The 11,926-nt window shown below is 24.5% G+C and overlaps 1 protein-coding gene across 2 annotated transcripts in view; it reads left to right on the top strand.

Annotated features, from left to right (window-relative positions):
• LOC108693293 (scavenger receptor class B member 1-like) overlaps positions 1 to 11,926 on the top strand; it is a 26,782-nt gene that overhangs the window by 11,082 nt on the left and 3,774 nt on the right. For both annotated transcript variants that reach the window (XM_018202168.1, XM_018202167.1), the window contains 6 exons: positions 2,503 to 2,663; positions 2,843 to 2,987; positions 5,124 to 5,324; positions 9,175 to 9,335; positions 10,895 to 11,181; positions 11,667 to 11,785. In XM_018202168.1, the coding sequence (XP_018057657.1) occupies positions 2,503 to 2,663; positions 2,843 to 2,987; positions 5,124 to 5,324; positions 9,175 to 9,335; positions 10,895 to 11,181; positions 11,667 to 11,785 (1,074 nt within the window). The remainder of the gene's footprint in view (positions 1 to 2,502; positions 2,664 to 2,842; positions 2,988 to 5,123; positions 5,325 to 9,174; positions 9,336 to 10,894; positions 11,182 to 11,666; positions 11,786 to 11,926) is intronic.

The raw sequence follows: 11,926 nt of genomic DNA, 5'->3' as shown, positions 1-11,926 counted from the left end.
TATATAGTATATATAGTATATATAAATTCACACAAGAATCATACAAGCATTTAAGATCTAGCTAGACGTTTAAAACTTTGATTTATATAGTTTGCATTACATATAGGATGTTTAGCATAATGATCCGTACAATTTTTTAGACTTTTGATAATTAAAAAAAGAGTTAAAAGTATATAAATATTTATATACAAGCTACAACATGCGATAAAAAAATTAAAAAAGAATTTTCATAAGAAATCAAAGTCATCTTAAATAGCACTATTTTTTCTATTATATTGTAGAGGTTTTCAAGACGAAATTCAAATCACTATCGAAATGTCATTTTTATTGATGTTTTAATTTTATTGATACTTAATATCAAATTTACAGCATTATTTGTAACATCAGTATTTACAACTTCTGACTAGAACATAAACACAGAACATAAATATACGTACATACTTCGTCTTGAAGATCTCTACAACATTATAGAAAAAAATTGTATCATGCAATTTTTTTCTGTTCTGTGTTCTAGTCAGAAGTTGTAAGTAATAATATTACAAATAAAATTCTTTTTATAAAAAATTGCATGATACAATTTTTTTCTGTTCTGTGTTCTAGTCAGAAGTTGTAAGTAATAATATTACAAATAAAATTCTTTTTATAAAAAAGAATTTTATAAAAAAGAATTTATAAGAAAGAATCTTTTTACATTTTTTTATCTGATATAGATTACATATTGTAATCTGTATAAAACAGATAAACATTCATCTTTCAATTTTATTTTAATTGTCGAAAATGTCTACAAAATCGTGGGGATCGTTATGCTGCACCCTGTATATTAATTTCCAATAATATATCATTATCTAATTCAAATTTAACTTTTTTCTAGACCATAAATGGAACAAAGTTATTCTTACAAATTTTTTTGTCGCTGAAAATGAATTCGTAAATGAAATTTCTATCATGTTTTTAAGAAAATTCTAAAAATGTTGAAAATAGAGAAAATGTCATTTTGTGTACTTTTAAGTATCTTAAAAATGTGACATGATGAGCAATTTTATTTTTTGAATTTGTTTTCAGCGACAAAAATCTATAAAAATTAGCTGTTGTATTATATTGGTTACTTTATACAAGAATGATAAGTTGCACTGAAAAAAGGGGAACTTAAAAACTAATTTTGTATTTTTTCACAACAAATGGAATAGCGGGAGAATATAATACACTACTTATATGCATTTTTTCTAGAATCTAATGACACTATATTTAATTAAATTTTTTTAATTATTTAAACATAATTGTTTAAACAGTTAACTTAATTATATGTGATAATTATATGTGATATCACTTGTTGTGTTTTGATTTTAGATTCATAATTAGCAATCTCATGCAAATGATTATTCAATTTGCATAAGCATTCTCAAAGAGAATTATATTTATCTACTTATTTAAGTTCTCTTCTTTTCATTGTAACTGTTCTTGCATAAAACAGCCAACACAATAGACGACTTTTAGTCTATAATTCAACTTTCTCGAAATATGATAAAGTGATCTCGTAATATGATAAAGCAATTTTATTTACGGATTTATTTTCAGCGACAAAAAATCTGTAAGAATCACTTGGTCCAATTCGTTATTTAAAATCTGTGTCAGACAGTGTAATCAAATAATTATATATTTTTACTAGGGATGCACCGGATCATAAAATTATCTGATATCGGATATTGAACAGAATGCAACATCGGATATTCGGTATCCAATCGGATATTCGAGAAAGCAATTTCTTTGAGTCGGATATCCGACATTTTCCGGATATTCAACAGGTTCCGAGAAAATGTCTTCTAAAAAAAAAATCTCTAGGGTCTCAAAAGATTGTAATTTTGCAACAATGTATAAGATATTGTAGCATCATGAATATGCACATTTATTTATAGAACATTTGTATAAGAAAAAAATCAACAATTTAATGACATCAAATTTCAACCGGATATATTCCCGGATATTAATGACATTCTACTATCTGGTCAAATAATAAACAAGTGCCGGATGATACCAGACACCGGATACTTTCTCAATATCCGGTGCATCCCTAATTTTTATCAATTTCTATTTCTTTTTATAATCAAATACTGCAAATAAAAGTGTCTTTATTAAAAAGTTCTTTAATTATTTAAAAAAATTTTTTAATTTTCTAAAACTTTATTCAAACTTGTAAATATATACATTGAAGATTTCAATATTACATTTATTGCATCAGAAAAGACTTTAATACTAGAGACTTTAATCTTTAAAAGCAGTATTAATTAAAATTATTTATCTTTAATTTATATGATTTACATAAATTATATACGTAATATTATATAACATTATATACATTATATGTACAATAAATCATTATAGAAGCTTTTCAGTGAAATAATTATTAATAATTTAAATATTTTCTTTCAAATTACATATGCAAATTGAGTAATATATATATATTTTATCTAATAAAATGTACTGATGTGGAAACTATTTTTACAGAATCTACAAATGGCGCCTCATTCATTTCTCTTCAAAATGTGGCAGAAACCAAATATTGATATATATTTAAAAATATATATATTTAATATTACCAATCCGATAGAATTTCTAAGTGGCAAAGAGAAGCTTAAACTTCAAGAAATCGGACCATATGTATATCAGTAAGTATGTTTATTATTTTTTTTATTATTATAAGATATTACTTATGCAAACATATATTGTGAATAAAATATTATATGTAAAATATTTTACATATAACATAATCTAAGTACCTTACAAAAATAATAATTCTTTTAGCATTTCAATAAGTATGTATTTAAAATACTCTATACGTTTTCAGAGAATATATGGTAAACGACAACATTACATTTAACGATAATAATACTATGAGTTACATCCCTAGAAGAACAGTAGTTTATGTTCCCGAAATGTCAGTTGGTGATCCTATGGAAGACATAGTCAATGTCCCAAATGTACCTTACTTGGTAAGCATAATAAATTATTATTAATTATCAATTATTTTAATAAATCATTATTATATAATACATTAATATAAGAGATTAATTTTTAATTAAAAGAATCTGATAAAACTGCAATAGTCAAAATATGTTTGTGGAACATTTTTTAATCTGACAACTACTTAATATATAGTGATAAAAACATAAAAACTCGCTAAAAAATTAATTTTTCTTTCTTTTAGAATTAAGAAAAGTAAAAAATAGTAGAAAATATTAATTATTATTTCAATTATTGTAATATTATTTAAAATATTAGTTTTTTAACATAATTATTTTGATAAACTCAAGCTTGAATTTAACATTATATACCTTAAATTATTTGGAGAACTAAATTTTTATATTAAAATATATTTGGTAAAAGAAAAAAGAAATTTTATAATTTTCGTTTAAAAAAAGAATAAAATGAATTTTATAAAGTTTTTGTTTACACTATAACAGTATTGTATAACACAAATGAAAATTTAATTTGCAAAATAGTTCACAATGCCTTTGATTTGATAATTAAAACATCTTTGATTTATAATCTAAATTCAATTTAAATTGAAATATTATATCTTCAATGTAATTACGATTATAATTCTTCTTCCTTGAGCCTGCAATAAGAAATAATTAGTATTGTCAGCGTTTTTTGCTAAATTTTATGCTTGTTACATAACTTGTTTGCAGATAAATATATTTATATTTATTTTATATTATAATAAATATATTTAGTATTAATATTCTTAAAATTTTATTTATTATTATTATTAAGATCGATATATCATCCTTTATAGTAATTCAATACTATATACAGTATTAATTTCTGTAAGGGATGCCCAAGACTAAAATTACAATTCTTATATATATATAGAGTTATATATATTAATACTATTTCCGTCATGCATTGAATATTTTTTATTTAAAAAAAAACCTTCAAAATCCTTTTTTTTTCTCGATAAACGCATTTATTTATATAAATAAAAGTAAATTACGTATTTGCATAAAAAAGTCGAAATGAAAGCAATATTATCTTTTAAAGCAAAGTATAAAGAAAAAGTGTTCTTTTTTTAAATTCTGCTCCTGTTAAAAAATCTAATCTATACAATTCAAATATTAATGTATAATTATTATTAATGTATAATTTTTATTTTTGACAATTTTAGGATATTTAAGTTTCTGTGCAATATTTTGAGCAACTTATCATTTTTTATGATTTTTTATGATGATGCGTAAATATTTTCATCAATAATGATAAAAATTAAATTTGAATATCACGTTAACTAACTTAAAAGTAACTAAAAAATAAATAAAAAGGCTCGAGAAAATAGGCGCTGTTTAAAGTGCGCAAATTGTTCAAAGAAATTTCTCAATATAAAAGTTAAATTTATTGAAGAGACGATAGAATTTATTGAAGAGACGAGAACAAAGAAAAAATCGCTAAACGATAATAAATGTCGTACGTTTCAATTAACGTATACAAAAAAATATCGGAAGATGTGAAATTCATTTATTATAGTCTCCAGGGAAGCTAAATTAAGTTCTCTGTCAAGAATACATTTTCCCATGCCAGTTACAAGGCTGGATGGAACTCACAATTTTTGGTGCTCAACGAAAACTGTAAGCACATAAAGTAAACTGCTAATCCAAAATCTTGATAGCAAGAAACGTCTACAATTAAAAAATTTTTTTATGTTATTTTCAAGTTAGTTTCAAATTATAAAATAATAAATAGATGATAAATAAAATATATAGTACGGAAAGATTCTATGCCTAATCCATTAGATTAATATAGATCCATTAAGTCTATGAAGCAACCTTCAACGAAAAACAACTTATGTATAATTTTTTTCATCAATTATATTTTATCGATATATAAAAAAAACCGAATATAAAAAAAAGTCGTGATCTTGAGATATATAAAAAATTGTGTCTTTTTTAGCACAAAAATCTTGAAGAATAAAATACAATATTTAAGAGCTTCGGATATTATTTTTATTAAAGAAAATACAGTCTTACATTTAGTCGTACATCTAATCTTAAGTTTGCGATTAATTCAATTTAGTATTTATAATTATTTAGAGTAATTTTATAAGATAAATTTTACGCAAAAATATTCTGACGCAGGGTATTTTATCCGCTTTGAGTGATGCCGGATTTATAGTGAACTATCCTATAGTACAATTAGCTAATTTAATGAATACCAAACCAATTCTCAATATCTCAGTATACGATTATCTATGGGGTTTCGAGGATTCATTGATAAAATTGGCCAGTAGAATGATGCCAAATTTTATCGACTTCCTAAAATTCGGTCTATTGGACAGGGTGAGTAAAATCAATTTTTATACAAAACACTAAAATAAATAATATTATAAAAAATTATTTTATAATCATGAAGACGCATGCAAATGTATATTTAAATACTTAATAACTAATTATTTTATGCCCCAGCTTGGTTTTAAACTTATAATACTGGACAGTTCATAAATATTTGTATCTATTTCTTTAACATATTGTAAATTGTAATGAAAGAAAAAAATACATTTGATGAAATGTTCATTACTAAGATCAAAATAGATAAATCCACGAATAAAAGACATTATTTCAATTTTTCCTTTATTACCTTATCTGTATATGTATGCATGAGATAATATTTGTACATTAAAAACGTTTTATATCAACGTTTTAACCCAACCAGAATTTTGAAGTCAAACAGAATTTCTGATTATTATAATCATTTTCTGGTTATAAGCAGAAATTCTATTTGACTTCATCAAAATGCCATTTTGGATGGATCTTTTTGTTTGTTTAACAAAAACATTTTTCTCTGTGTAGGTATTTATAGGCATATTCGAATTATTTTCTATATAAAAAAAATAGCATAAAAATAAATAGAAAAAAGAATTTTATTTAATTCTTATTTATACTTAAATTATTAATTTATAATATCAAGAAATGATTCTGCTTACAAATGACTTTTTTAATTATTTATTCTATTTATGATAATTTTATTTACAACAATATATATAAAGTTGATATTTATTTATGTTATTATATCTTTTTGGTCAACTATTAGTGTTTTTCGAGCTAAAAGATTTAGAAATTCGAAATGCGCTTCGGCATATATTTATCCAGCGGTGGAAAAAGAATTGTTGTAAATCATATAATCAGTTTGAAGTCCATTGGTCAACCAATAAATTTATTACGACTAATTTTTATTAACATAGTTTATTATAAAAAAGTCATTTTAACAGAACAGGATGCAGAAGTTACATACATATACAGGATGCAGAAGTTACATACATATACTTTCCGTATATTTATGATTCATAAAGAAACTGAAAAAATATCCAAAGTGATCGAAAGTGTCAATAACACAGAATTAAATTCATCTCTCAACGAGAAAAAGATGCATTTTAATTAATCATACGAATATCGGTGCATATTCACGATTACTAAATCAAGAACAAACTAGTTAAATTCCAGACGTTCTCTAGATATCGAATATTTAATGTGCGATCGTGTGCAAAATATGTAATGACGAACAGTAACTGTTCGTCATTATATCTGATTTTTGAATGGAAAAATATACATCTTCTTACAATATTATATTACAACAATTTATTTTGTCTCATGCCATAGGACAAAAAAAAATACTAAAATACTAATCAATAATGAATCTTAATCACTGGCATTTCGTCATTGGCTAAAAGATTTGTATGTTTGTAATTATACATAATCATACTGTGCATTATCGAAGACTACAAAACCACTCAGCTTTTGGTATGAAAAAGAAACTGGTTTCTCAGTGCATGACTTGACCTTCGCAAATAGTATCACCGCACTGTGATATTTCAGAATCATTTTTAATTATCCGATTTCTGAATCCAACAGAAATGCTGGGTAGAATTAGATCGAAATTTTACTTATAGCAAAAAAATTGCAATTTCAACATATCCTGTCTGAAATTCATGTCATACGCGAATCACTCAAGCGCACGCATTCTTTATGCATAATAAGCTACCGGTTTACAACTACAGGCGCTCTTTCTTTTCCCATTTTACTCCTTTTTTTTGTTTTTCCACTATATGTAAATATATATTAGATTACATATAAAAGTGATCATTATTATATAAAATTAAATAATTTTACAACAGATGAAAAATATTTAATTAAAATAATTTCAATAGCATTTTTTACACATTTCAAATTAGACATTAGTTTTGTAATATTATCCTTATGAAAATAATTAATATCTATATTAGATTTACAAAAGAACGATTGGAAATAATTGGAAAAATAATTAGAATCTAATATGTAGTACGTTATTCGTTCCAAGTTTTACTAATTCAATAGTATTTTTTCACAAGAATAGTTTGTTGAAATTAAAAATGTTAATCGTTAGAGTTAAAAGATTTATCCTAATTTAAATTTTTAAGAAGAACGATCTTTACTTTTAATTATTTTAATTATTATTTAATTTTTATTACATTAATTTTTTAACGTTACTCAAATTTGGCACTTCCATATATACGCGCTTTCATATATTTTAGTTTTTTTATATCAACATGTCACATAAAGAATGTAGATAATAAAGAATATAAAGGAATTATCTTTTCGTTTCTGAATTATCTTTTCGTTTCTACCATACTTCCTTTAGAAATTACAAGTAACACACAGATAATATTATTTGATAATCTGTGACACAACCCTGATCATGATTATGCGACAGTGCGCGTGAAAGCAAATGGAACAGTGTCGCGGACCGTGTGTCTTGAATTGCTTTTCGCAATTTCGAGCCGCTGATCCTTTCACTATTTATACACATTTCAGAGTTCACGAGGTTAGTGTTAACGACTTTAAGCACCGGTCCCAAGGAGTATGCATAATTTCCGCACTTATTTTTTCCTGATTGCATTAATAATAATTCAAATAATGCGTTTACTCAATAAAATTATTGCATATTTATGGGGATATAAAATTTTGCAAATAATATTTATACGGAGTATTTTAAATTTACGGAATATTTTAAACAAAGTTTTTTGGATAATTTTTTGATGTTATTCAAATTTGTAAGATTGCGCATTGCAAACACATATATTAATTAACATAATAGTAGTAATAATATATTAAAAATAATAATAAAATTTATAAAATCTTGCTTTATCCTCTTATGTATAAATCGCGGGCTTTGGTAATAAATAATGACAGTATAATGGAGAATTTTTCTATCATTTTAAAATTTTATTCATAAACTTTTATTATGTCAAACTTTGAATTAGTATATTCTAATATTTTAATTTTGTGTGTATATGCTTCACTATTCTATTTTATTAGAATAAATTTTGCAAATATTACTTTACGAAAATTATATCTAATTTTTAAATAATAATATTTATCGATGATATTAATAAATTAATAATTCAAATAAATAATTATATATATATGTACGCGCGCGCGCGTGTGTGTGTGTGTGTGTGTGTGTGTGTGTAAATTGATTTATTAATATTGAAAACGATAAAAACATTTGTCAAAGCGATACAAAATTAATTACTAATTGGTTAAAAATTATATGTTATCACTTTAATCCACAACCTATTGTATTACTCTTATTGATATCCATAAATTTAATCGATAAACTCAATGACCTCTTAACTTCAAATAAATTATGTATTTTATTTTTCTTTGATACTGATTATGGAAATATGTAATGTAAATAAACGCATCATTTATATTGAAAAAATCGGTTTTGCTAAATTATCTAAAAATTTAATTGAATACAAACCTGAAAATAATTTTGTCAGACCATCAAAATAATTATACAGGACGATCAAACTAGAATATCAGAACTTTTTACAGCATTGCTTATTATGCTTGAGCATATATAATTATTTTGATAGCCCAAGAAAATTATTTTCATAAATCTGTGTCTAACTAAATTTTTAAATATTTCAACAAAATCTTTTAGTAGATGATTTAGCGTTACTTAAATGTGGTAGATAATATTAGATGTAATATTACAAAATAAATAATTTTTAAAATAAATTAAATAATTAGATAGATATTATTTATTATATTATTTATAAAAGGATGTGTAAAAAGCTTTTGATAATAAAAACTTGACAAATTTTAGCAGAAATTTCTGAAAATTGATGTATATCTGTATCATTGATAGCTATATGACGAGGGAGAGAATATTGTGACGATAAATCTTCAAAAGAATGCTGACATGGTGGAAGAGAAAGGACGATACCTCAGCATTGACAAGTATAATGGCAGCCCTGGAATGGCACAATGGGGATACATTGAAACCGAAGGCAACGAAACACGAGAAGAGTAAGAATTATAAGTTTTAATGATCCTATTACGGAAAAATATATTTTCCCTCTAAATAGATAAATGACAAACACTTGAAAGTTCTATTATTCTATAGAATTTTTTGTCGTATAGGTACTTGAGTCATGTGTAATGAGAATACAATACATAGAAAACGTTTCTTAATCTGTCAAAAAATGACGTGCTAAGTGATATTTTAAGAGTAAAATAATTTATGGAAGTTTTTGTTAGAAATCAAAACACATTAATAATTAAAACGCTTTTGAACGTAAACTATTACGCAAATAACATTGCAAAAACTAAATATTATATATATTGTTCTGAGTAATTTTGTGTAATCAAATGTCGAATGTAATCAAATGTGCATTTGGATGAGAAGTTATTTGTTCTTGCGCTATCACACAATTCTTCCTTCGATAACTAACTTGATATTCTTCAATTCGTCGCAATAAATTTTAAAAAATTTTTGTACAAATACACACAAACAATATCATAATTTATATATTATTAAATAATATATAAATCATGATATTGTTAAATGTATTGTCGGAGGAAAAAATTTTTACAACTTGTCGATATACAGAAAAGAATATAAAAAATTATTTATATATAAAGATAATTAAAAGAGTTAAAAAATAATAATAATAAAATATTATATACAACTAAAAAATTATTATGTTTCCTAGAAAAGGAGAACAACATTTTTTTCCAATTAAATTGTAGTAATAAAAATTGTCCGAAAATGAATTCATAACTACTTTTAATTTGAAAAAAATTAAATTATTATATAATCAGATAATATCGACAAAAATATATAAGCACAACATTGTTTTATCTAATTTATTTAGAATGCACTGATATTACAAATTGTAATAAATTATTTGTGTGTGCGCGCGCGCGCGCGCGCGCGCGTGTGTGTGTGTGTGTGTGTGTATAAAGGTTAAAAATGGCAAAAAAATATATGATTTACTTATTTAAAAAAAACAATTTCGCCGGTTCATCTAATCACTGGTGAATACGCGTTATTTATTTATCAACTATTATTTATTGCTGTAACTGTTTAACGAATAATTCAAAATTGATAGTTTGGATAGCTTGATCATCAATGATCAAGAAGATTGAACCATGGTTAATTATGACGATTTTGACGATTTTTTAAATCATTTTTTTTTTTGAGTTATGACGATTTTGAAGAAGTTAAGTTAGTTCGATTTTTATGGCTGATTGGGTAATGTTTACTTAACTCATTCATGATTATAAGTAAAAAATAATGTTTTTAAGTTGTGTCACTTTTGAAGCAAGAAAACAATATTACAATTAATGAATTTTGTGAAAATTAAAGAAATCGTACATAAAATTAGGAAGCGATTAAAAAAACATAAAGTGTACAAATTTTCAATTAAATATATTTTATTTTATGTGTATTTGAATTATGGTTACTCGATATTACGATGTATTGCTCCAAAATTCAATTAAATATATAAAATAGATTTTTGTTTAATATTAAATTGTTTCTATGAATTTATAACGTAATCTAAATAGCATTTTTTTCATTTTAGGAATACAAAATGTAACATCCTTCAAGGTGCCACGGAAGGTATTGTATTCCCGTCGTATATAGACAAGCGTGCCATTTTTAGGATTTATAGGAAAGCGTTTTGTCGACCGTTACCGATTATATTCAGGAAAGAGATTTGGACAGATAACGGCTTGCCAGGATATCTCTATACTCTCACGGATGATTTTGCCTCTCCACCCGATCAGAATCCGGATAATGAATGCTTTTGCCACAAAATGAAGACTTGTTTGAAGAAAGGATTAATAAACCTAACACCATGCTATTACAGTACGTAAGCTTGTCATATAAAATTTATAAGCCAAAAAACGGCAAAGTTAAAAATGTTTATACAATATTTTTTTCTTTCTTCCTGTAATATTTTTTTCCTAAATAAAAATATAATTAAATTTAAATACCACATTTAAATATTGCGTAATATAAATTATGCCGATCTATAATTTTTTCGCAGAAATATGTGTGTTTTATAATAATTCATTATTATGGAAAAATACGTATTATCATGCAAGTGATATATATTGCTTATAAAATTGTAATTCTAATCATTATTCCGTATATATATATAGATGCATACTGCGTAATTATTATACAGATTTATGACTACTATGGCCTTGCTACTGTAGCTCATTTACCTTGAATCTGTCATAAATTATCGCATGTTTGATATTTTTTTACTCAATGTCGAAAGTCATGCAATCGCTCCAAGATAACATATTGTCATAACATGTTTTATAAATATTCATTTTCTTTGTTAGATATTCCATCGGCGGTATCGCTACCACATTTCCTTGATGCCGATCCGAGTTTGCTGGAAAATGTGGAGGGTCTTAAACCCGATCGAGAGAAACATAAATCTTACCTAGTACTGCAGCAGGTAAATAATAAACATTAAAAATTAATTAATATTAAAAGTTCTTTAAAAATATAATTTCGCATTATTTTTTAAAACGTATATAATTATATCTAAAATATGTCCATATATAATATATATATGTCTATATATATATATATATAT

The sequence above is a fragment of the Atta colombica genome, unplaced genomic scaffold, assembly GCF_001594045.1.
Source record: "Atta colombica isolate Treedump-2 unplaced genomic scaffold, Acol1.0 scaffold9, whole genome shotgun sequence".
Taxonomy (NCBI): Eukaryota; Metazoa; Arthropoda; class Insecta; order Hymenoptera; family Formicidae; genus Atta; species Atta colombica.
This window is presented reverse-complemented; position numbering and strand designations above follow the sequence as displayed.